Genomic DNA, 26,982 nt, shown 5'->3' with positions numbered 1-26,982 from the left:
TTTCTCGTTTTTCTTGCCTTTTATGGTCCTTTCCCCAGTTTGATGTCAGAGAAATCATGTCAAGTGTCTGTGGTCACTGCTTATATAAACAAGTTAGTACAAAGTGAAATGATACTTCCTGATGATGTGTTTATGGTCCGTTAATTGTTTCATTTTGTGTATTTCGTTTTCTTACGGACAGGTACCGCAAACATGCTGCAGCGCAGTCTTCCAACTGCACGTTCCTAAACGTGGATGACGTTGTGCGTTGGTCAAACGGTGATTGGTTGAGAGGTGGGCCGAAACAGGGAAGGAAAGGACAGATAACTTCCACCAGTAGCAAGAGAAGAGCTAAAAAATAATAATGAATACCGTAGGAATACAGCAAGAGAGGCACAGACAGCGGCTGTAGTGGGCGCTTTTCATTTCCTTTAACACTCTGTTTCACTTCAGCTCTTTGTATTACGTAACTTCAGTCTTGTCCACGGCTGGCTGAGTAGCCCACTCACCTGTAGCCTGCCGCCTATTTTTGACACTGCCTCCATCGACAACAGACCCTCTCTGCAGGTAGACGTGCCGTCCACGGACTGCCAACGCGTTACCGCTACTATATAATGTGCACCGATATATAAGTCACACCCCACTGTATGCTCGAGTCACACTATCTTATTTCAAACACGCCCCGAGGTGAAGTTGAGATAAAGCTGTGAGAGCGACAGTCCTACAGTTCGATGCGAACCAAGGATGGCGACGAGTGCGGACCCAAAGATAGTTATAATAGGATGTGGAGTATCGGGTATAGCAGCGGCTCACCGGCTTGTCAAAGCTGGATATGGTCATGTGCGGATACTTGAGGCGACTGGAAGAAGCGGGGGACGAATAAAAACAGCAACTCTGGGTAAGTTTATATGTAGTTTCTGTTTTAGTCGGTTTCGTCTTTACACTGTCAGAAAATCAGAAACCAACTAAATTAAATCCTTAGTAAGAACAACATTAATTTCTAAGTGTGAGCATCTTTATTGCAGACAATCTAGGAGGATAAGCGATCCAACATGTTCTTGTCTCTTTCAATCACCTGCTGCTGTCAGCATCTTCTGTTGTACTTATTCTCAGTTTCAGTGCTTGGACTGTTGTGCAGCTTTCTGATGTTTTCCGAATGGTGAAACAACACAAAAATGATGCCAGTGCATACAGACACCTCACATTAAAGTTTTTACAGGACACTATGCAGTGCCGTGAAAAACTAAGTGCATCTTAGCAACCAGGTGCTGTTAAAGTCTGGATGAACCTCACCACACAAAAAAAAGGGTTTTGGCAGTCTGCTGTAGGCATGTGACCCGGGCACCTTGCAGTCGTTGAGTCGATCTCTGTATGCCAAGGTATTCTAAAGTCAAATGTGAGTGTCTGTCTGACAAGCTAAAGCTTGGCCCAAAGTAGGTCAGACAACATGATCGTGATCCCAAGCACTAAAGCGGAATAGCTGAAAAAGAAAATAATTGAGGTGCTGCAATGTCTCAGTCAAATTCCAGGCCTCAACACGATTGAATGTGGGACCTTAACAGAGCTGTGCTTTAATGGATGCCCACCAACCTCAATAAACCGAAGCAACATTGTAAAGAAGAGTTGGCCAAAGTTCCTCCACAAAGACGTGAGAGACTACTAAAGTCATGCAGTAAAGAATAACTTATAGTTATTGCTGCTACAGGTGGTTCTTCCAGCTTTTGACTCATGGGGTGTGTTTAGTTTTTCTCAGAATTACAAAGAGTTCTGTGAAACCTGATCTACTAGTACAACGGCCTCCCATCATCAAGATAATTATGCTGTCAACTTAATCTTTGGTCAGTTTACTGTCATTGTGCAAGTAAATGTACACAAAGACTTGTTTTTCTTTGACAGGTAGCACTATTACAGAGATTGGTGCGGCTTACATCCATGGCCCATCTGAGGAGAACCCATTGTTTTGTCTGGCTCGTGACTATGACCTCCTGCCTCCAGAAGCCCTCACTCCAAAGAACCAGGCCGTAGACGTGGATGAAGATCCTCCCTTGGTCCCCAACTGGTTCAGCAGTTCAGGTGACCAGACATAGTAACACAAGTGTACTTCAGCACATCGCATCATCGTGTATATTAATAGCGTGCTTGGTAAGCTGTGATTGTTATTACAACTTTAAATTCTGTCCCAAAGGTCAGAGGCTGAGTGCAGAAAGCATGGAACCAGCTGAGGAGCTGTTTCGTGAGATTTTAGATAACACTTCACAATTTCAAAATCGCAAAAACACATCCTGGAAGAGTGTAGGACATTTCATGCGAACAAAGGTACATTGTTTTGAATTATGCTTGTTGCTGATGATATAAAAAGCTGTAAAGAAAAAAATCAGTTTTGTTGAAATTTGGCATTTTGTGCAGGCGCAGAACCAAGCAGCGGGAAGATGGAAAGATGAGGATGAAACCACTAGGCAGCTGCTTCTCTCTGCCTTCAGTACTATGCTGAAGTTTGAGTGCTGTGGAAGTGCGACTCATAGCATGGATGACATAGACCTGGCAGGCTTTTCTATGTATAAGAGCCTACGTGGCGTGGACTGCATGCTTCCAAGGTTTGTGCATCATTGTATGCATAAAGGGTGTTAACATAAATGCCATTCATTTACTTGTCATTTGCTCACCTGTAGCAATTTAAGTTTATGCCTTCACCACCAAGTGCTGTCAAAGAGTAAAGCTGCATTGATTAATACTGAGTTATTAAAGTGGCAGTGATTTAGATCCTTAGTCCTTTAGATTGTTTCTTTTATTTACTCCTCTGATCAGCCTGTGTGAGAACCTTCTGTGGTTTTTATTATAGCGATTAGCTAATTATTATTTATTCATTTATTGTCTAGTTTTACAAGAACAAAGCTAATTTATCCACAATAAAGACTAAGACGATGAAATACAGGCACCTTGATGTCTGTAAGTACGCACTAAATAAATAGAAAATGCTCTTGACTGCTCCAGTTTCACCCAGTTAATCTTTATAATTTGTTATTTATTCACTACAGATTATATTTAAAGTAGCCAGACAGGATCCATGGACATGTGCTTGAGCTAACTCTTAGACATATTTGGCACTCTGCCATATTAAAGGTCATGGGCCTGATTTCCATTCGCTGCACCTTAATTCATTTAGAGAATCACTAACCACAACTAAGTCTTGAAAGACTATGAAATAACCAGGAGCACATGCTGAAACAACTTTAAGCTAGCACGGGGCTGTCACACAAACGCAAAGCAGGAGATGAAGCATAGCTGAATATGTTTCTAAACCAACTTCATTCTAAGCCAAAGACTAGAAAATATGATGAAGCATATCTTCCCTTTGGCTTCACCTGCACAAGGCATTTTTTGAAAAATGTATTGATAGCAATGCTGAATATTATTACACAGGAAAAAAAAACAACTACATGTAAAATAATTACACCGTGACGCCTCTGCCTTGTAAATGGAGTGACAGTAACTGTGTGTGTATGTAAGCCTGTAAAAACTGAAGATAGTCAGATTAACAGTATTTCGTCTCTATCCGCCATTCTGTAAATCAGCTCATGTAAACAATAACGTGGCGCACAGCGTGACATGAAAAAAAGGCACATACCTTTGAGGTTGCGTGACGACGTAAAGGCAAAAAAGGAGTTTTAAGAAATCTCAGTTTTCGGTGATTGGAAACGCCGTTTACGTGTGGACGAAACAGCTGCGTTTTCAAAAATACCCGTGTAGGTGTGGACGCAGTGTAAAAGAGTTAGTAGTTTATTTTATTACTACCTGTCATTTTTAATTGTTTACTAAATGTTTGAGGTGTAAAATAAACCGCAATGGAGCAAAATAAGGGTGTGTGTGGTTGGAGGATGTCTTTTTGTGTGTGTGTGTGTGTGTGTGTGTGTGTGTGTGTGTGTGTGTGCGCGCGTGCACGCGGGGGGCGCGAACATTTTTCTTGTAAAACAAAGGGGGGCCTAGCAAAAAATGTTTGGGAACCACTGCTCTAATCTAATGAACCTCAATAGTAAGCGGTGAGTCAAGTTTTGCACACTTCATGGACACTCATCATCACTTTGTCATTGTCAACAGCTATGATTATCACATCAAATATAAAATACAAATGTACTACAGATGCTGCATTGTGGTCATCTTAATGTATCTTATCTTGCAGAGGATTTGAGCGCCTAATTGAGAACTTGATGTCTGAACTCCCCTCTGATTTGGTGACCTACAATTGCCCTGTGAGCTGTGTCCACTGGAGCAACACAGAGTGTGGCTCAAGTCCTGTGACGGTTGAGTGTGAGAATGGCGAGAGGATTGCTGCTGATCACGTTATTGTCACTGTGCCTTTAGGTAAACTTCTTTTCATATACTTCATCCTGTTTTTCGTATCTCTGCATGAAATTGATTAATTGTAAATTCCGTGCTACGACCAATGTCAGAGCTTAATCTTAATGGCGGGGTTTTGGTAGTGTCACTTTAACAATGGAATACAGACCAAGTTAGATTTAACCCTCTGCTGCAGTTTATGCAATTTTTAATACGTTTTCTTTTTGTCAGGATATCTGAAGAAGCACCACTCCTCTCTGTTCTACCCTCCTCTCCCGGCCCACAAGCTGAAGTCGATCGAGACACTAGGATTTGGAACATGTGACAAAATATTTGTGGAGTTTGAATCGCCGTGGTGGGATGCTGATTGTGAAATCATCTACCTCGTGTGGGAAGACGAGGTTTGTAATACAGCAGCCAGAATAGTTTCATAAGTATGTACCGAACCTGTCTTAATAACAGGTTGACAGATATTTTTAAACTTTGTTGCACAATTTTAAAGATATGAACCTGTTTCTTTGTTTTTATGTATATGATGCAATAAAATATCTCAGAAATGTTGCCTAGTAAGGGTAAAACAATAGAGATATTGTGTGAACTTGTGTTTTAGAGCCAGAGATCAGAGAGGACATAAACCCTTTTGTGTTTTCAGGAGACTGTGTCAGACCAAGTGTCAGATGTAAGTGAATCCTGGATAAGGAAGTTGGTGACATTCACTGTGCATAAACCTTCTGAAACGTAAGTGACATGTTAATCTGAGAGACCATTAATGATTTTTCCCTCCTATAAAGTTTCCTTTGCAATTCAAACCAGCATTCTGACTTCTCTTGTTGATTAACACAAACTCTCAGGGGTAGCCATGTTCTCTGTGGTTGGATTTGTGGCCATGAGGCAGAGTATATGGAGACACTTCCTGAGGAGGAAGTGAGAGAGTCAATCACAAACCTCGTCCGTACATTCACAGGTAAGTTTTATATCTGATCTAAACCTTATAGCTCTTTCCTCTATAGCATAATTAAAGATAAAAAAATAAATATCAAAGAGACTAATGATTAAAATTAAAGGTTGTTATACCTAAGAAAACTTCTCTGTATGCACAAGCATCACAACAGTTCAATTTTTCATTAGAAATCTATAAAACATCTCATTGTTATAGGAATAAAACAAGTTCAGGTAATAAAGAGTATATATGCAGATATAATGGCATTAAATCGAGCAGCAAACGTGTATGACTATTACCTAAATATCTTTATGTCTTACAGCAATAAGACTGAGTTTGTGGTTGAACCTGCTAATATGATGTTGGCACAAATTGTATTTATATTTTAAAAATCTGATAGTCATCACACTCTTACTTATATATAACATATTAGTATTGGGAAAATAGTTCAGTATAGATTTATGAAACCAGGTCAGATTGCAGTTTATCCTCTGATGTTGACATGCCCAAAACAGGCCACTGTGCAGATGACAATTGATTGTAGAAAACTATGCAGCTATTTTCCTCGACTGAAACCTTCTAGTGCAGAAATGTACATGTTAGACCGAGTATTGAATAGGTATTGAATGGGCACCATTAAGGTAGAAGCTACCTGGTTTGTGCCCGAGAAAACACACAAATCGCCTCGACACTACGTCAGGAAGGGCATCCATAATAATCTTGTCAACTCAAATATACAGAGCTGCCTAATGTGGTAACATGTTTTGGAAAGGGGAGCATCTAAAAGTAGCTTGAGTAGCTGCAAGAAATATTCTTCTCAGATAATTGATCCATAATTGATCCAGCTGCTGCTTTTTAATAAACCAGAATGTATGGGGTGTCACAACCCGGCTCAAAGGATGTGACAAGCAAGTGGGAGACCACACACAGGCTTTTAAAGGCTGTAAGATATTTTTAATGAAATAAGGTAAAGAAACTTAAACACAAGTTAAATAATACAACAGCCATAACTGAAGAACAAAATGAACATAATGAGTGACAGACAAAGAGAGACAGCCATGATTCAGTCAAGGTTTCTTTATACACTGGGACTGGCCTGCTCAGGTGTGCTGCATCTATAACTGGGTCAGCTCTACCTACCTGCATGAAACAGGCAACAAGAAAACAAGAACACAAGGCCACCCCACTGGCTGTCACAGGGGGCATATTGGAGGGGCAGGCTGTATAAGGCACTGCCTGCTGAAATGAGCTAGCAAATAGTTACTGATATACAGTATTCAAGTCCTAAAAAGCTGTCATACATAGAGGGAAGGCTTTAATATGTAGTAAAAGTAATTTATTTATATCAGTTTTTTTTATATATATATTTTCTGAAGTTGTTGAGCCTTGGTTATTTCATATTTGTGTGTAGGAAACGATACCATCACACCAAAGAGAATCCTGTGTTCCCGGTGGTTCACTGATCCCTGGACATACGGTTCCTATTGTCACCCAGCCATAGGCTGTACAGCCAAGGACCTGAAGAACATGATGGAACCTCTGCCTTCACAGGAAACTCTGTCACAGGTACAAAACGTCTTGAGCCACCGCTAATATTTTTCTTCCAAGGAGCCAGACTTTCATGTCATTTTTCTAAAGTGGTCTTGAGTAAGAGTTCTCCAGGCTTTTTTGAATGTCTTTAAAAATGTTCAGTCCAGTCCTTGTACCTGACCATTTTCAGAGGAGTGTTTTGTCCGTTAAAATCCATTTTAAAAAGTATCCTTTAGCGCTTTGTTACTAGCAGCCTGTTGGAAAAAATGCATCATTTGTTTACATTTGTTTATTCAATCTATAAAAACTGCCAGTGATAACACAGTTCAATTCAATTCAATTTTATTTATATAGCGCCAAATCACAACACAGTTTGATAAGAATTGCTAGTAGAAAACGTGACATATCTTGGCATGGTGTGCAGCAGATGAACTATTAGTAAATCAAGTGAGTCATATTGCCCAGGGAAGTACTGACTTCTGTTACTTTATAGTTAGACAGAAAGTGACATAATATAACCTTGAAAAATGTTTCTCACTTTTACTGCTTGTGTGTTTCAGCCCCTGCAGGTGTTGTTTGCTGGAGAGGCGACCCATTCTTGCTTTTACTCCACCGTTCATGGAGCAATTATCACTGGGTGGAGAGAAGCGGATAGGCTCATCACTCACTACTGGGCTTCTGTTAGCCCATGAATTCCCTGTAATATAAGAAATTTAAAGATAAAGACTTTTCTTTTAGCTTTTTTTTTTTTAAACTAAAAAACAATCAAATAAGTCTTTTATCTTTTCTGACTGCTCTTTAGTCAGATAAGATAAAAGACAAATCTTATCTGTGTCTTATCTGGTGACACTGAGTAATCATAATGGTTGTCTTTTGGCACTAAAAACCACAGTGCTGAATATGGGAAAAAAGAGGGCTTGTGGCATAGTTATGTTGTAATCTGGAGTTCCACTCCTTATCTAGGTTTAAAGGTTGACGCATTACATTATACATTAGTCATTGCTAACATGTTGCCAAGGGAACTTTTACTGGTGGAGTTGTTGGTAATATTAATGCAAGTAAAATTATGTTTTTGTTGTGATTTTAAAAATAAGAATATGCATAAACTGAATCAATGCCAACAATTTTAATAAAAAATATCAAAGAATAAGAGCACTGAACAATTTTAGTGTATTATGAACAAATAAGACACAGTTATGCATGGTCAACCATAGCATACCATAAAAATGACAGGTAGATCACACGTGACTTAATCGCTACAGGCAAGCAGTAGTTGGGCAGGTGCTTGGATAAAATTTGCTAAGCAAAGCAGGTACAATAGAACAAATACAAATGGCAGGCAAAGTAGCAGGAAGTTATTGAAAAGTGGGTCAGTGTGGCGTGGGCTTAGTGATACAACCCTTAGTGAGTGTGACTGAGGAAGGAATTGATTAAAAATGGGAAAACTTGCAGGTATGGATGAAGTAAGCTAGATAAAAAGTACACCAAATAATAGCTTTATTTTCCATAGAGGAAATATCCATACATAAATGCATTCCCTGGACATTGCAACTATTTTGCAATGATTAATAAGCACAAATCAAAGTCCAAATCATCTGTTTTAAACCACAATCAGGACACATGCTATGTAGTTGCTTGTGTGTTTTTTGTCTTTCTATAGAATAAAAAGACCACAAATATAATGTGTGATTCAGATGCAGAATAGTTCATTTCCTCAATAGGGAGAACACCAAATCATTGAAACATTACATTAAACACAAAATAATGATATATTTGCATTTTCTAAAGGACCGCGGTCCTCCTAATATTTCGAATTATGTAATGATTTTGTTTCAGTTTATGCAAACATAATTTATTAGATTCCCTATAATAAAACTGAAGTAAATGACAGGAGACGCACTTTGCTTTACTTGTCACAAGTGGACAAAAGGGCTCTATCCAGGTTTGTGATTGTGTTTTTAATTAATAAATAAAATCAAACATGGACACATTGTAGTGTATTTACTGTGTTTATTTATGCAAATAAATTAATGTCTACTTTTTTCTCCCCCTGTGTTCACCTTATGAGGTCACCAAATACTCTTGTCTTTATTGGTTTATGCATAAAGAGCAGGAACTTTCTCACTTGCACCTCCACAAAGGTGTTTTTCTTTTCTGTACTAGAAGCACCAAGGTTAATCATAAACCAGGATTACCAGGATCCAGGTGCATTCTAGGGCACCCAGGCGTTTCAGGCTTTCTGTCATCTGAAATGAAAATGTTAGTATGTTATATAGATCAAAATACCAGCTAACTGTAAGAACCTTGATGTCAGTCCTCTGTTTGAAAATACATTGTCTGCTCTCTAATACTCTGAAGTTTAATACTGAAAAACTGCAGTAAGGATACAACTTTAATTATTAACTGACAAGTGAAGTCTTTGTGTTTTGGAAATACAAATACATTTCCTCAAAGTCACCAAATAAAATATTCAATGTGTAATGAAGTGTATTTTATTTAAGAAAGCCACTAAAGACAAAGTAGCTCTCTATGAATATATAAGGTGATGTCATGTGATCAGCTTTAGGGAGGCATGCAAACTTTTCTTCTGTCAGCTCATCTGTCTCTATCTCTCTGTCTCAACAAAGCTTTTTTTGGAGGAGTGACCACTCCTTACAAAGAAAATAACTTTAAATTTTAAGTTATTAAGTTACAATTTTGAAACCTGAAATTTTGGCTTATTGATAATATATTATAATGTAAACATATTTTCAATGTATTTTATTTATAATGGCGAGAATAACTTTCCATGTAGTCAAGCTTTCTAGGGAAAATCGGAAAATGAACTTTATTCTGAAAATCTTGACCGGAAGAATTTTTGTTCGCAGCTGGGGGGGTTTTTCGCTCCACTGAAGGACACAGCTGCGGTTCACCGTTGTTGCCAGACATGGGTGGACACAGAGACGCGAAAGTAGTGATCATAGGATGTGGGATAGCTGGTATAGCAGCAGCACAGAAACTGGTGAAAGCTGGTTTTCATCATGTGCGGATACTGGAGGCGACAGGAAGAAGCGGAGGACGAATAAAAACAGGAAGGATCGGTGAGTAACATGCACTTAGGGCTTTTTCAGTCAATCTGCAGTTTTTTAAATTCTGGTGTCCGCAAATTACAAACACACAATTCATTTTCTTGTCATGATGGCAAGCAACAGTGTAAAGTTTTTTTTTATTTCCTCACACTGCACTTTCATGTTGGATGTGATTGGATGACCTAAAGTAAAAGCGCAGCATACAGATGCATGCCAGGGATATGATAGAAGGACTTTGGATACTACGTTATAACACCTTATAGCACAGCTGTATAATGAGTTGAACTCTGGCAGAAACTTACACATTGCATAACCGTAATGTATAGCTCCTCCAAGCGTCATAAAGTGGTGTGTAGCAAAGGTTTTGTGGACCCATATGAAGGATTCGTAAGAGAGGAAAGCGAAGTAAAGAAAGAAGCCTTACTGCTGTAAACTGTTCAAAATACAAGATGCAAATAATTTGGAGCAATATGCTGCTACCATTCTGCAACTGACTGGATCAAGTTGGTAATGACATTCAATATGTTTTTGATAATACAGTAACTAAGAGTGATAAATTACTGAAAGCCACATTTAACAGAAATTAATATTTAACTGTTACATTTGAGTTCAGTAACCTTTCTGTTCTATAGGAATATAACTAGATTACAACCAACTGGCAGCCGGTTGAGTCCCCTCGATTTGTGCTAACTGACAAAGTCTCATTCAAACCGATTGAAACATGGCAGGAGTTTGTCTACATTTATAAATTAGACAGCTATTATATGAAACCTTCAACAATGTCTCCTAGAGTGATTGGACTCAATCCAAGTCAGACTATAACTGTTTGCAGAAAGGTTGCCTTCTATAAGGTGAGATTATTCATAGCATCCCCAGAGTATTTTAGTTTATCGATACTATGCCCTATCAATTTCCCCCCCGATCTTTGTCAGGTATTTACCAAAAAGTGATTGCAGGAATTTTTTTTAGAAATGACTTGTTGGTTTGGTTTTTGGTGAAATTAACATCACTGTTATTTTCCATCACTTTGAATACATATTTTCAGGGCCTGAAAAGAACTAGATATTTTATATATGTAGATACAATAGGTAGAGGTAGGTAGGTAAAGTAAAGTAAAATAGGTAAAGGTAGAATCATGAAGATACTTGAAAAACAGGCCATTTCTTTTAGATATGTATATATCTATATCTCTCTCTATAGATAGATAGATAGATAGATAGATTGTTAATCTTAAGTGTGTGCTGATTCTGACTGACGTTGTTATTTTTGTACACACACACACACACACACACACAGACATGTATAAAATAAAGGAACGCAGGCAGCAGTGTGCAGTTGCAGGGTGCGTTTGCTGCTGCCCACGCGTGTAAAAACGACTGCAGTCTCTGTGTTTTCTAACTCGGGTGTCTTAGCTGAAGAATTACAGGGTGATTTAAAGAAATCCCCTGTCAGGATTGTTTTCTCATTCTCTTGTTGTGATGATGATGATGATGATGATGATGTTTATTATTAGAGTTTCATGTTTCTGTTTATCCATGTTTTAGGAATTGTGGTTTCATGTATTATTTTCTGTCCGTGTCTTTTAGTAGTGTTTCATGTTTTCTGTTTTATTGTGAAAGTCGTTGTCTTAGGTTAGTGTGTGCAGCTTTGTTCCCCCCTGTCTCGTTAGCCCTGATCTCTCCCAGCTGTGTCTCCCTCCTGTTGCCCATTCCCTCATTACTACCCTGTGTATATAAGCCCTGTGTTTTCCCATGCTCGGTGTCGCGTCGTACCCTCAGATTATGCCTGTGTGTTTTTTGGTTTCTGTATTCGCGGCACTTCACGTTTGGTTTTCATGTCAGCAATAAAGCTGAGGTTTTGATTTACAATTCTGTGTTCGAGTCCTGCGCTTGGATCCTCCTCTCCGCCTGCCCGCACACAGAGCCCTGACATAGATATATAGATATAACCCCTTCAGAAATCCAGTTTACTCCAGTCTGTTTACGAAGACATGTAAAGATATTACTCGTAAAAATTTAAAGGAAAAAAACACACACACAGAAACATTGGAAACCGCTCTTTGGCTGACGATCACTTTTTGGCACAATACCAGCAAATAATAGAGCACCAAACAGAGACAGAGATTTAACAAAAGGAGGCAGGACTTCAAGGACAACATAATTAAAAGAACAAAACACTTAACTAAGAACACTGGGACTCGGGATTATGACACCAAGGTCTGTAAATGATACTACTGTGTTAACTAATCTCACCATTGTTGTCTCTTAGGACAAAATTCATTCAACAATATACAACATAGTGTAGAAGAAACTAGACACATTTTAAAAATAGAAATACAATTAAAACCTGTTCCTATGTAACAGTATATTTGATCATGTGGTTAATAAAACAGTAGGCTGATTGGTTATCCAGCCAACCCTTGCCTACACCCTATACCCTTGCCAGGCAGCTCTAATACAACAACAGCATGGCAAGAGTATACAGTATATAATCCGATTATTAAAAGTTGTTTCCTTCTCTGCTTCTGGACAAAATCTTTTTACCTGTAGGTGATAAAATTGTTGAGATAGGAGCAAATTGGATCCATGGGCCGTGTGAGGAGAACCCGGTGTTTTGTCTGGCCCGTCAGTATGGGCTTTTGGATCCAGAAGCCCTCAAGCCGGAGAACCAGGCCTTGGATGTCAGAGGCCATCTTCCTTGGGTTCCCAGATTCTTCAGCAGTTCAGGTTCAAGGATGTTTTTATAAAGTGTATTTGTTGGTTTGATTGTTTTTTTAGATTAGTAATATTTTGATTAGTCTTACACCTAACCTAATTACTGGGGCAGGGAAGGTACGTCAACCAAATGCAAAGTATTTATGCAAATAGACAAGGAAAAGGCAGAGGCTGTAAATCATCATTGTTTGCATGCTGGTGTCTTAACAGTGTGAACGGTGTGGCCAACAGCCACTGAGCTCTGCCATCAAGAGGTGATATAGTTAAAGAGTGAAAAAGTCCATGAGGAGTAGAGAATTCCCTTCATTTTATGAGGATGACTTCATGGAACAAATGGATTTTAAATTGATTTAAAAGATTCAGAGCATACTAAATCTGTCTTGGTCATCTTTATTGAATGGGAAGATAAAGTGTGAAACCAGCCTTCAAGAAGAGCTCTGAACTAGAGGAGAGGTTAAAAAAATGTAGAGAAGTCTAGATTTTCCTGACCAGTGTTCTTGTGTAACATCTGCAGGTCGGGAGCTGAACGCTGAGGACATCTTACCTGCTCAGAAATTGTTTTTGGAGCTGATAAATGAAAGTTCCGATTTTCAGAGTCAAAGAGGAGAACCCTGGCCCAGTGTGGGTGATTTCTTACGGGCACAGGTAAATTTCTGGCTGTGTTTTTATCCACAGCAAATCATTAGTGGCATCTAGATTCTCACATGAATTGTGGGTGTTTTTCTTTGCTTGTTACCTGGTGTAGGTGCAACAGCACGCAGCAGAGAAATGGAAAGATGTTGATGAAGCCACCAGATCTCTGCGACTCTGTGTGATCAGTAACATGTTGAAGGTCGAGTGCTGTGTCAATGGGACTCACAGCATGGATGAGGTCAGCATGGGGGCCTTTGGCCTATACAAGACTCTACCTGGACTGGACTGTACATTCCCAGGGTTCGTACTCCTGACTCTGCATTTACACTGTGCAAAAACAAGCATTTATTTTGTTAGGGCAAACAAGCAAATACTCAGTCTTAATTATTGTCTTAGTAGATTAGTCAGCCTGTAATGCAATTTTTAATTTAATTCAGTAAATTGTTGCAGCACATATGACTTAATAGTTATGTCCTTTGTTTGTACAGTGGCTATGAAGGTCTAACCCAGAACTTGATAGAAGAGCTCCCTGCTGGTTTAGTGACCTACAATAAGCCTGTGCGCTGTGTCAACTGGAACAGCGCAAAGAGCGCAGAGCCCGTGATGATTGAGTGTGATGGCCAAAAGCTCGTTGCTGATCACGTTATAGTCACCGTGCCACTTGGTAAGTTTCACACGCATAAAATGCTGATTTATACCTCAGTGTATGAAGGTTTTATTACTTAATACATGCTCCCTTATTCACATAGGGTCACAAAAACAAGTACTTCCACATTGAGGCTCAGTGAATTTAAAGTTGTTGTCTTTTTGTCAGGATACTTGAAGAAGCACCACTCAACCTTGTTCCATCCTCCTCTCCCTCTGCACAAGCTGCTCTCCGTCCAGAGGCTGGGTTTTGGGACAAACAATAAAATATTTGTGGAGTTTGATTCACCGTGGTGGGATGCTGACTGTGAGGTCATCTTCTTCGTGTGGGATGATGAGGTGAGATTTCATAAAGGCATACTCAGCCACCTAAATAAAGATACTGTGCATGCTGTGTTGGATCTTAAACAGGAGTACATCAGCTCATATCTCTGTTTCAAAATGTTTGTAGGTTTATGCTGGTTGTTAGATTCTTTGCTAACGCTTGAATGTCTGTTTAATCCCTTTTCATACTTCAGGATGCTGTGGTGGACCAGGTGCCAGATGTGCAAACATCCTGGATAAAGAAGTTGTTTGGCTTCACTGTACTCAAACCCACTGAAAGGTCAACTGCTCACAAAATGCTAATGCTTGCCCAGCATTTTAGATTTGCACTGAGTGGTAAAAACATGCCAATTCGTACATTAACAGTGCAGTTCTGTGTGTGGTTTAATCTTCAGGCACGGTCACCTTCTCTGTGGCTGGATTTCTGGACATGAGTCAGAGTACATGGAAACACTGTCTGAACAGCAGGTCACAGATGCCATCACACAGCTTATTCGCAGGTTTACAGGTGAGTCCAGACAGATCATAAGTAGTGAGAAATGCCAGATATTCCAGTGTCATTAGTTTCACAAGGACTTACAAAAGTCATTTTAGAAAGATATGTTTTGGGGTTGGTTTTTTTCTGCATGTTTAGGGAACCCCATCATCACTCCAAGGAGAATCCTGCGCTCCCAGTGGTTTCACGATCCGTGGACGTGTGGATCCTACAGTAATCTTGGAAAAGGCTGTTCAGAGCAGGACCTGGACAACTTGATGGAGCCCCTTCCACCAAAAGGATCAAAATCACAAGTAGCTACATATTATGTTCACACTCAAACCACCAGAAACATCATTAAAGGTCTAACACTTCTTTCTAATTTGCCTCTTTCAGCCCCTGCAGGTGTTGTTCGCTGGAGAGGCAACTCATCACTGCTACTTCTCAACCGTCCATGGAGCTGTTCTCACCGGGTGGAGAGAAGCTGATAGACTTATCTCGCACTACTCACGCATTACTCCTTCTGAGTTTCCAAAGTCAAAGTTTTAAAAAATTGCTCTTTGCCACTAAAAAGCTCAAATTTACTATAATATAAAAATGTACTTCACTTTTGATGTGTTACATTATTTTTAAACAATGAAAATCAGAGTGAATATGAAGGCTTGCTGCTAACTTGAGGATGTTTAATGGGCCTCACTGGTACTTTCAACCAGTACAGGCAACACACACAATGTGTAGAATAATGATGTGTTGACATGAATAATGGTTGTTAATACTGACTGCAAATTTGTCATTTGAGGACTGATGATAACTGACTGAACTTTCCTTTTGCAAACTCGAATTGTTGCGTTTGGACTGATTTTAATTAACTATGAATAAACTGTATTTTCTAGTGGATCGGCTTTTTGTGAATGTAATTTTTAGGAACTAAGCACATCTCCTGACATGATGCATTTTAAGGCAAATATTACAAGGTCCTTCACCTCAAAAATGCTAGAACAGCTTTAAAATGTGACTTTTTAGCTGTTTTTTAAGCACGCTCAGAGTCCACAGATCTCAGGCACAGAGGAGAGTTTGGGGCCTCAGGGATCTGCTGAGGATGTATGGATTTAAAGGTTCACTGAGGTAGGCTGGGGCTTGTCCATGAAGAGCTCTAGAGCAGCAGTAATGCATCTTCACCTGCTGCTAATTTGTAAAGTATAATATACTTTAACTTTTTATTTAAGATTTTCTGCCTTTAGAATCATCAAAGTCCTTCTAAGTCTCATCATCCAATACCGTTTCAGATCACCAGTCAAATCTTAAAAAATAAATTCTAAAAAAGTTTGTTGATTGTAATATAGGGGTTCAACGGGGTGAAAATGTATCACCTCTCTGCAATCTTTTTAAATGATTTTGAGTATACAATGAATAGGTATTATAATGACTGAGAAATGAGTGATGATGATGATGCTGAGGTCTGTGTAAGACTTATTGTTCTTACGTATGCAGATGACACTGTAGTATTGTCAGACTCAGAGACAAAGCTATAGAAGCCTGTATACCTGTTCTGACTCGTCTCCCCGATGTGATGTTTGTGTAATTTCACTGCAGGCAACTGCAAGTGGCAAATAAAGGCTTCATCATAAGAAGAAAGAGACTTTAAATGCAGTAGAAAGATATTGTGTTGACTGGAAACTAAGTGTAAATTCTAATAAAAGTAAAGTTTTTGCAAGAGGTAAAGTAAGAAAATTCCATGACTTCAAATTTGGAATTTCTGTATTACAAGCAGTGGATCGTTATGCTTATCTTGGTGTCACATTTAATTACAATAACCACTTGAAAGGGCTATTAAGTCAACTGGGGCAGATTTGGAAAGCTCTATAGTTTGTTAACTAAAGCTAGAGATCTGGGATTATCTGTTGAAACTCAGTTACAGTTATTTAACCAGTTGCTCTTACCAGAGGCGTGGGACCATGAAGACATTTCATTAATTGAATCTTAAAGCAAGCATTTCAATATACAGGATTTTATTATTTATGAGAACATACCAGAGTGGTGAATGATAGCTATAAGACCACTTACTGCGATGAGTATATCTGATATTCTGAGACAAAATTGGAATTCCAAAATGTTTAATAATTTTGGAATTCCAATTTTTTCCAATAAATTACAGAATATTTCAAAAAGGGATCAAACTGGAATAAAATTTGTGTAGTTTCTATTTTGTGTTATCTGGAAAAGGTTTAGATGCGGTGTTCCCAGTCATTATGGGTAGATTTTATGGAGTTATATGTACCAAATGTTTATGTGGACTTTGTAGATTAGGGAAACTTGGAGATGACTCTCATTACTTGTTTGAATTTAGTCATTTTAAGTTGCAAAAACAAACATGTCTGCCTGTGTATTTTAGGTTGAGACCAAATGTTTATAAGATGGAGAAGTTGTTTAATACTAAGAATATTGTTGAGGTGCGTAAACTTGCAAAATTTTATAAAGAAATTGTATATAAACGTGGATATGTGATTTGTTGGGAGAATGAAATATAGCCTAAAAGTCTGTGCCAAAATAGGGTTTTTAAAGGCTTCCACTTGAAATAATCTCCCTACCACCATCTTTGACACCGTCATCAGTTTTTATTCAATGACACGGAAGATTTTCTGCCCAGCTCAGGTGTTCCTGCAGGGGGCAGTAGCAACTTATACGAACCTGAAAAAAGTAGAAGAAGTCGTCTTTTTTTTCCTTTTTTTTTTTTTTAAACTTTATTTATCACATTATAGACATACAGTCAGGTAAAACAGGGAGAAGTCGTCTTCATGCCGGTGTGTCTGCCAGAAACTGATGCCGTCCGCAGGAGCGCGCGCAGCTGCAGCGCGCGGATTACTTGCGTTGCCAGCTACTTCCGTGCAACTGATATAACGTGGGGGGGAAAAAACCCAAACACATTTATTCCTTTGTTATTAGGCAAAGGTATGCATTTATGGAGCTTTAACGTTTCTTGTAACCGAATTATGACACTTATCAGAAGGTTGCTTTCAGTGTGTAGCGCAGTCACGAATGACTACACGCATCACGATGGAATAAATAATGCCTACAGGTTTAGTATGTCTACTCTCGTTGTTCATATTTGTTATAAGACTGTCGAATAGTAGTTAAAACAATAAAGACCTATTGTGCCAGTATCACCATGACTCTTTCTTGTTTGTTCAGAATAACGACTGAGAACATTAGCGCTACCAAAAAGTGATTGTGGCCTATAACTTGTCATTGAAACAATATTTCGGCTTCAAACTTGTTGGATATATTCCAGAGGGGTTACATGTGATATATTATATCCCAAAAACTCTCCAAGAACTGCTGAATAACTTGTACAGGAACAATAAAACTGATAATATGCCAGTTTCAAGCTGCCAAAAAGTGATTGTGGACTATAACTCGTCACTGAAACAATATTTCTGCTTCAAACTTGGTGGACGTCATTCAGAAGGGTCATATGTCAAATATTACATCTCAAACAGTCCCTCAGAACTGCTAAATTACCATTAAGGGAACAATAAAACTGACAATATGCAATTTTCAACCTACCAAAAAGTGATTGTGGCCTATATCTTGTCACTGAAACAATATTTCTGCTTCAAACTTGTTGGGTATCATCCAAAAGGATGATATGTGGCACATCATATCCCAAACAGTCTCTAAGAAATACTGAATAACTTTTAAAGGAACATTAACATTGATAATATACCATTTTCAGCCTGCCAAAAAGTGATTGCTGCCTATAACTTGTCACTGAAACAATATGTCTGCTTCAAACTTGTTGGGTATCATCCAAAAGGATGATATGTGGCACAGCATATCCCAAACAGTCTCTAAGAAATGCTGAATAACTTTTAAAAGATCATTAATACCCATAATATGCCATTTTCAACCTGTTCAATTTGTTTATTAATTCATTAATTTATGTTCGTGTTGCTGTGTGTGTTTCTGTGTTGTTCACAACATTAGAGTTCAGCTTTGATTGCAATTTGTTTGTAGGATGATTCAATTATTTTGTGTTTCCTAACATGTTAGTATAGTTACTGTATGCAAAGAATTAATATATATGTTGTTCCATGGTTTACTGGTGTTGAGCTTCCGCTATACCCCCTGTTTCTGGTCTATTTGTTAGTTTATTTTAACTGGTGGTTTCTTCTTTAATTGGATGTAATTGTTCTCTTGTGTTCTGGGGGCCTCTGGATGTCTGGAGTTTTGATCTCCTCCATACCTGCTTCATGCCCTGGAGGACGGGGCTGTGGCCCCCCCACACCCTCTAGCAGATCATTACATGAAGGAACCTTTAAAAAAAAAAAAAACAAGCGCGTCCATGCTCACAGTCCACAATCACTTTTTGGCAGGTCGAAAATGGCATATTATGGGTATTAATGGTCCTTTAATAGTTATTCAACAGTCCTTAGAGACTGTTTGAGATATAATGTGTCACATGTAACCCTTTTGGATGATACCCAACAAGTTTGATGCAGAAATATTGTTTCAGTGACAAGATATAGCACAATCACTTTTTGGCAGGTGAAAATGCATATTATGGTATTAATGTTCTTTAAAAGTTATTCAGCAGTTCTTAGAGACTGTTTGGGATATAATATGTCACATGTAACCCTTCTGGATGATACCAACAAGTTTGAAGCAGAAATATTGTTTCAGTGACAAGATATAGGCGGCAATCACTTTTTGGCAGGTTGGAAATTGCATATTATCAGTTTTATCGTTCCCTTAATGGTTATTCAGCAGTTCTAAGGGACTGTTTGAGATATAATATGTCACATAGGACCCTTCAGAATGACATGCAGCAAGTTTGAAGCAGAAATAGTATTTCATTAACAAGATATAGGCCACAATCACTTTTTGGCAGGTTGAAAATGACATATTATCGGTATTAATGTTATTTTAAAAGTTTTTCAGCAGTTCTTGGAGAGTGTTTGAGATATAATATGTCACATAGGACCCTTCTGAATGACATCCACCAAGTTTGAAGCAGAAACATTGTTTCAGTGACAAGATATAGGCCACAATCACTTTTTGGCAGGCTGAAAATGGCATATTATCAATGTTAATGTTCCTTTACAGGTTATCCAGCAGTTCTAAGGGACTGTTTGAGATGTAATATTTGACATATGACCCTTCTGAATGACATCCGCCAAGTTTGAAGCAGAAATATTGTTTCAGTGACAAGTTATAGTCCACAATCACTTTTTGGCAGCTTGAAAATGGCATATTATCAGTTTTATTGTTCCTGTACAAGTTATTCAGCAGTTCTTGGAGAGTTTTTGGGATATAATATATCACATGTAACCCTTCTGGAATATATCCAACAAGTTTGAAGCCGAAATATTGTTTCAGTGACAAGTTATAGGCCACAATCACTTTTTGGTAGCGCTAAAATGCCATGTTCTCAGTCGTTATTCTGAACAAACAAGAAAGAGTCATGGTGATACTGGCACAATAGGTCTTTATTGTTTTAACTACTATTCGACAGTCTTATAACAAATATGAACAACGAGAGTAGACATACTAAACCTGTAGGCATTAATTATTCCATCGTGACGCGTGTAGTCATTCGTGACTGCGCTACACACTGAAAGCAACCTTCTGATAAGCGTCATAATTCGGTTACAAGAAACGTTAAAGCTCCATAAATGCATACCTTTGCCTAATAACAAAGGAATAAATGTGTTTGGGTTTTTTCCCCCCACGTTATATCAGTTGCACGGAAGTAGCTGGCAACGCAAGTAATCCGCGCGCTGCAGCTTTAAGCAGCCGCGCGCGCTCCCGCGGACGGCAATCAGTTTCTGGCAGACAATCACTTTTTGGCACAACACCGGAACAAAAAAGCTTGACGGCAGATTCGAGTCGGGATGTAAACAGTGAGACACATGACTGTTTAGTGCATCCAGTTGAGTCAAAGTAAGTGTTCTGTTAAAGCAAATGAAGGACGGTGGATATATATTTGGGTAAATAGCATGAAACTGTACCAGGCACTCCGTCATGTCGACAAGTTCAGAACCGTTTTCGACTTTGGCGGACGGGAAGTGGCTCACTGGTTCCCCGGACACATGGCTAAAGGTGACAGCTTCGGCTTTACATTGGCTGTAAAGTGTGGTTTATGATGCTTTTGAAAATGCGGGTAATCTGGTGTTCGAGGTCATTTCTTGGTCACATAGTTGCTGAAATAATTTGTTCTTTGTAGGACTAAAACAGATGAGAGCCAACCTGAAGAGTGTGGACTGCATCATAGAAATACACGATGCCAGAATATCCTTTTTATTATATTACACCATAAAACAGTATCATCTTTTAAATAAAAAACAAACAGTGGTGTATTTAATTGTATCAAAATTCCAATAAAAACCGTATTTTCTGGAGGGTGCTGCATGATGCCAGCTGTCATAGCTTTTATTGTTGATATTTGGACATTATTCCGTGTTATTTTGTTAACCAATACCTTAATAATCGATGAGAGATTTTGGCATATTTTTAGGGTGAAAAATCTTTTATATTGGTGTAATTTTAATTTTAAGACTGAATGTTTTTATTTATAAAAAGCCCTTACCTCTACCTAAAGTACCTCTGCAACATCAGAGGATATGATGGGTTATGATTATATGTATAGATAATCTATACACTCTTAAAAACAAATTATTTTATAGACAACATAGCAGTTAAAGCTTTGACAACAATTAAGCTTTGACTTTGAAATGGGGAAAAATGGTGTATATAGGTAGTGAGTTTTTTTTTCTATTTTTGATTTTCTTAAATATATTGAAGGACAGCAGACAAGGTCACATAAGAAAAAAAGAGCACTGATATAAACATTAACAGTGTATATGGATTTTATCTCCCTTTTTAATCCTTAAGAGAAACTCTTAAGAATAAGAACATTTTGTGCAAAAGGTACTCTATGCACCATGTTAACATTTTCATTGTAGAAGCGACTTTTTTAAGGCACGGCAGGAAAATAAAACAGGAAAGAAAAAAGCACATTGGTTTGTGATTCGGAGTAACCTTTTAAACTTTACTTAAAGAAAGAGCTACAGGAGAGACAGAGAGTTTTCACTATTATGCCAATAAACATGGTGCATAGTTGTGAAAATAGAAGGTGCATCACTGTGAACTGATCTGGGAGATGCACATGAGCTGATTTAAAAAAAATTTTTTTATCTATGCAAGATTTTGGCATGATAACAACTAAATTATGTAGAAAGTGGTTTAGTTTAGTTCAGAGCTTGTTTACCACCTGAGCAAGACAGGTGTTTCTAGTCCTCTACTAAGTACTCCACGTGTGTTCTGAATTTCAAAAATAGCATGTGGTCAGGTGATAATTTAAAACTGCGGGAGCCCTGTGATGTTAATCCTTAACTTTAAAAACATCCCATTCTCTGGAAGAAACCCGGTGTTTCAGGACACACTGAGTGCCAAACCACATTTGCTAATTCTCAACAAGATGGACCTCGCTGATCTGTCCAACAAGCAGGTACAAATTCTTGCAGCAGCTTTGGCAGAGTCGCATGTCAGCAGCATTTTACTGTACTACAGCTACATTTACTCTGCAGAGAATCCTGAAGAAGCTAGAAAAAGAAGGGATGACACATGTTCTCTTCACAGACTGCTTAAAGCAGAGAGACCACAACATCAAAAAGGTAGAAAAACATTTTACTGTTTGCAGCCATTTCCTACACAGCTAAAAAAGTTGCAAAAGTTATGAGCACAGATGTGCAAACTAATTCTGTCTTCTTTTCTTTAGCTGGTGCCAAAGGTGATGGATATTATTGCAAGCAAACCACGCTTTAACCGAGAGGAGGTACATTCAGTCTGGACGGTTAAACTATATTGTTTTAGTGCTCTGTGGCAGAGAACATATATCCTCACTGCTTCTATACAACCTCAAATTCAATTTCTTGCACAAGATATGAGGTATGTCCAGAAAAAGTGCCACAAAACTATAGAAATTGCACTCATACCCTCACCATGCTGTGAGTTTTGCCTATAAAATAATGACACGTCCCTCCTTATTGGCTATCTTAGTCTTTAAGCTACAAATATGGAAGCAAATTGCTCACCAGTGTCTTCTATGTTGAAGAAATTAGTTTTCTTTGAATGTTACATTTTCCTACTTCATTGATTTTATTTAAAATGCAACCAGATTAACGTGTTAAACTTTCAGATTACAAATTACTGCCTGATGGTGATTGGAGTGCCCAATGTTGGGAAGTCGTCTCTTATTAACTCGTTGAGAAGAACAAATCTAAAAAAGGGTAAATGCAGAAAAGTTGTGGATTGATTTGAAGATTTCAGTATAACTTTCACCTCCTCATTACCGAGTGTTGCACTTGTACACTAATTTCAGGTCGTGCATCTCGAGTAGGTGGGGAACCAGGAATAACCAAAGTGGTCCTAACTAAAATTCAGGTGTGTGTGGAGAATGCGTTTGCCTTTGTTTGTGTTTTGATGGTCTGATCAACCATCCAGTATTTATAACTGCTGCTGTCCTCAGGTGTGTGAGCGACCCATAATGTACCTGTTAGACACACCTGGAGTCTTGCCTCCTAAAATTGAGAGTGTTGAAACAGGCATGAAGCTGGCCTTATGTGGTATGCAGATTTTTTTTTTCCCCTAACATAATTATTGTCAGTTTGTATATATGATAAAATTATTTTTTTCCAAATAGTTGGATTTCTTCTTTATACAGAATGATTTGAAAATCTGTTTTTCTCCAGGAACTATACTGGACCATTTAGTGGGTGAAGACATCATTGCTGACTACTTACTCTATTCTCTGAACAGGCTAGGAAAGTTCAGGTGGAATTTTTCTTTCTCCTATTTTGTGTTCATGTGGATTTTTTATTTTTTTTTTATTTAGCTTTCTCTTGAATGTTTTCTGTAAAGATGTGTTTGTGTGCAGTTATGTGGACAAATATGATCTCCAAGAGCCTAGTGACGACATCCAGCATGTCCTCAAACGCATTGCTGTAAAACTTGGAAAAACTCAGCGGGTCAAAGCGATTACTGGAGTGGGTAAGACACTGCTCATCCTATGCATACAACTGCTCTGTACAGTGTAATTAATGATTTATTTATCAGTGATTTGGTTTTATTTATTTGCTTTTTGACTGGGAACAAAATTGATGCCACTGCCTTGTCTGTGTTGCAAGCAGCTTTGTAGTTTAGCATGAAGGCTTGAAATGGGGATAAAAAAAAAAACAAGTCTGCAGGCAGGAGCTTTAAATAGATATTTTTTATATATATTTAAAAGTAAAGTAAAGAAAAAAATCTTACTATTCCTAAAAAATAAAAGTGACTGCTTATATGCAACTGGCCATTTCCTTAGTTACTATTAGTGGGTCAAGATCTGAAGACTGTGGGTCACCGCGTGGTCTTCTGCAACTGTAGCCCATCTGCTTCAACATTTCATGTGATGTGTGTTCAACATTCCTTGAGTTACTGCTGCCTTCCTGTCAGCTCAAAGCAGCCTGACCATTCTTCTCTGGCATCAACAAAAGCATTTTCACCCAAAGAACTGCCACTCACTATTTTCCCTTTTTCTGGCCATTCTCTGTAAACCTTGGAGATGGCCGTGTGGCCATGTTCATTCTCAGTTTGAACTTTGGTAAGTGGTCTTGATCATGTCTGCATGCTTAAATGCATCAAGTGACTGGATGATCATATATTTGCTTTAATCAGCAGTTTAACCTACTGCAGTACCTTTTTTGAACTACTTGCCGTCATTCACGGGCAATCCTCATGGTTTGTTGCACTTTTCTCTTTTAACGGTTCAATCCCTTTTTTTCCTTGTCTCTTTCAGGAAATGTTACCATCACAATACCAAACTACACAGCAGCAGCATATGATTTCATAAGAGCCTTCAGGAAAGGAGAGCTGGGTCAAGTAATGCTCGACTGACCCGAGTCATTTTACCGACGATAACTAAAAACTGTTTCTGGATTTCTTCAAGAGCATATTAGTCTGTGTCTGCACTGACATGGTGCAGTTTTTTGGGCTTGTGGATAATGCAAAAAGTCACCAGACTCCTGTATGACTTGTAAATAAAAGACATTTATTAAATAGTCATTCTCAGTTTTGCTTGTAGGATACATGAGACAGATATCCAGGGTGGTGTAAACAGGATATTTATTGGCATAAAGACAGTGATAACAAACTCTTTAATTATTATGTACATCAGTGTAGCATATAATAGAGTGCACTTGTAAATGTGGAACAGTCTGTTGCTCCTGAGTGTCTTTTGTAGGTAGATAATTTTTTTTTTTTTTTTGGAAGATGTAAACACCGTGAAAACCTTCCAGAGACACCGGTCGCTTTTGAGAGCAGCGGTAGGTTTGCCTCTCATCCATGTCATGATCACAGATCTCAGATGAATTTCAGGCGTTATTAGAAAAGAGTGAACTATTCAGAATGCGAAGACGATTGTGGAAAACTAGCTGTCCCAAAGCACAGCACTCTTACTTATTCTGTTATTTAAATTATTGTATAAAGAACGAAATGAAATGTGTTTCATTGGTTGAGTTTGGAAGCTGAACAAAAACACGTATTTTCCTCTGTAAAATAAATAAGTCCATATTTCAGAGAAAAATTACTAATACTGTTTGATTTCAGGGGTGAGAAAATGCTGGTGCCAGGTTCCTTTCAACTTAATAAATGTTATAAAGTAGCTGATAATCTGTACTTCCATATTTTAAATGAACTGCAGCAAGTCCAAACTTTATATTAATACACCGGTCTGCTTTTAAACACAGATAGATTCTCTCATTTGTACAGAGCTGCAGTACAAGTCACTTTTTATTTTGTGCATATTATTAAAAGTATATTTTTTTAAATTTGGCAGTAGTTAAAATTGGCAGAAAGCAGCTCGGTTAGACTCTGAAGAGTCATTGGCATTTTGCTGATATGTTCTTCAGTGAAATACTAAGATTTAAGCTTTAGGGGTGGAAATTGACAGTAGTTCTGTTATATATGCAGAGATGAAGTCTGAGAGGTGAAATGTCCCCATGAATACTAAGCTGGTAACGCAGCCTGTTGTTTGCCGGTTGGAAAAACTGTAAAAAGTACAGTACAGTGATGTTTTTGTCATTGTTTTGTTCTGCTCCTGTGTGGCCGCTCTAACTGGTCTTACCCGTGCAGGTTCCAGTCAGTCCTCTGCATTATAATCATAACCTGGATGGAACTTCGGTTCTAGATCCAATCACAAATGTATCCTACAAATCACCCAAATATCTACAGTATACTGTCCATCAAGAGTCCATATTTAGGAGAAAACATTGTGATAATGACAGAAACTACTTTAGAGAAAAAAGATCCATTTTGAGTAGAACCTGACATTAGAGCATCAAAGTAATTGGTCCTGTTGTAGTAATCCAGCTCTTCCTCCGAGTTGTCTGTGTTGCCGCGTCGGTAGGCAGATGCGTACCATTTATCTGCCGTTAACGCCACTGCTGCCCCTGCTGCTGCTGCACTTGCCACCCTCACCGGTGACGTCCGGCCGGCCACCCTGAAACGAGAGCGGGTCCCGCCGTAAGCACCTCCTCCCCTGTAGGTCCCTGCTGTGGAGCTGCGGGAGGGTGACCCTCGAGAGGAGCCCCTGGACCCTCCACGTCCGCCTTTACACAGCGTGGGCTCAAACAGGAAGGCAGAGAGCAGGAGGCAAGTCCAGCATGTTGCAACCACTTGGTTCATCCCAGACATCTGTACAGGAAGAGGACACGATGGCACATCTTAAACCTTCCTTTGATGCAGTGGTCAAATAAGACTTAAAATATTTTGTCTGTTGTGCAAATATATAGGAAGTATTTGTCAATTTGCATAGTTTTAAGTTTGCATATACAGTCATCATGGTAATGTGGGTCTTTTAATGATTTCTTTGGGCTGCTCTTTTTCTAGACCACGGTGATCATACAGCATACATCTTTCATGACTTTAACCTCCTAGGACCTGCGTCCACATATGTGGACATCACATTTTGGGTTATTTAAACCAAAATACTCAATCTTGCTCTACAAGGGCCTGATATCCACTTACACGAACATTATACTGCAACTGTTATATTGAAATTTTAAATGAATATCCTCATATGTGGCTCTCATTTATCTTAGAAACAAAAGTAAGGGAAAATAAATCTGGTAATACTTTGGTTTTACATTCATCAGGTCCCAATCAGCCCAAATATCAAAGAGAAATTAAAAATGCATGCCATGGAAGAGTTTGGGTCTTAGGAGGTTAAAAATGAAGAATTGGGTGCACAAGTTTTAGCTGATTTTGAATTTACTTTCATCCACACAGGGTCAAAATGATACA

General features: G+C 38.5%; 3 protein-coding genes across 3 annotated transcripts; all 3 read left to right on the top strand.

The window, feature by feature from the left end:
• The first annotated feature begins 267 nt into the window (after positions 1 to 267).
• LOC102294316 (peroxisomal N(1)-acetyl-spermine/spermidine oxidase) lies at positions 268 to 7,934 on the top strand. The gene is made up of 10 exons (XM_005940682.3): positions 268 to 877; positions 1,876 to 2,052; positions 2,165 to 2,295; positions 2,386 to 2,573; positions 4,157 to 4,338; positions 4,546 to 4,715; positions 4,967 to 5,052; positions 5,166 to 5,278; positions 6,666 to 6,820; positions 7,345 to 7,934. The coding sequence occupies exons 1-10, from the start codon at positions 724 to 726 to the stop codon at positions 7,474 to 7,476; spliced, it is 1,488 nt and encodes a 495-aa protein (XP_005940744.1). The 5' UTR covers positions 268 to 723; the 3' UTR covers positions 7,477 to 7,934.
• A 1,697-nt stretch (positions 7,935 to 9,631) lies between these two features.
• LOC102296021 (peroxisomal N(1)-acetyl-spermine/spermidine oxidase) lies at positions 9,632 to 15,540 on the top strand. The gene is made up of 10 exons (XM_005940688.3): positions 9,632 to 9,864; positions 12,402 to 12,578; positions 13,081 to 13,211; positions 13,312 to 13,499; positions 13,688 to 13,863; positions 14,014 to 14,183; positions 14,363 to 14,448; positions 14,564 to 14,676; positions 14,803 to 14,957; positions 15,040 to 15,540. Exons 1-10 carry the CDS (start codon positions 9,711 to 9,713, stop codon positions 15,190 to 15,192), a joined length of 1,503 nt encoding a protein of 500 aa, XP_005940750.1. The 5' UTR covers positions 9,632 to 9,710; the 3' UTR covers positions 15,193 to 15,540.
• A 4,956-nt stretch (positions 15,541 to 20,496) lies between these two features.
• mtg1 (mitochondrial ribosome-associated GTPase 1) lies at positions 20,497 to 24,946 on the top strand. Its single transcript, XM_005940690.3, has 11 exons — positions 20,497 to 20,742; positions 20,867 to 20,931; positions 22,046 to 22,150; positions 22,230 to 22,316; positions 22,421 to 22,477; positions 22,841 to 22,931; positions 23,024 to 23,085; positions 23,171 to 23,267; positions 23,394 to 23,475; positions 23,579 to 23,691; positions 24,479 to 24,946. The coding sequence occupies exons 1-11, from the start codon at positions 20,640 to 20,642 to the stop codon at positions 24,574 to 24,576; spliced, it is 960 nt and encodes a 319-aa protein (XP_005940752.1). The 5' UTR covers positions 20,497 to 20,639; the 3' UTR covers positions 24,577 to 24,946.
• Positions 24,947 to 26,982: the final 2,036 nt, after the last annotated feature.

This window comes from Haplochromis burtoni, unplaced genomic scaffold, assembly GCF_018398535.1.
Source record: "Haplochromis burtoni strain Fernald_Lab_line unplaced genomic scaffold, NCSU_Asbu1 Contig_296, whole genome shotgun sequence".
Lineage (NCBI taxonomy): Eukaryota > Metazoa > Chordata > Actinopteri > Cichliformes > Cichlidae > Haplochromis > Haplochromis burtoni.
Note: the sequence above shows the minus strand (reverse complement) of the source record. Positions and strands in the feature narration are given on the sequence as shown.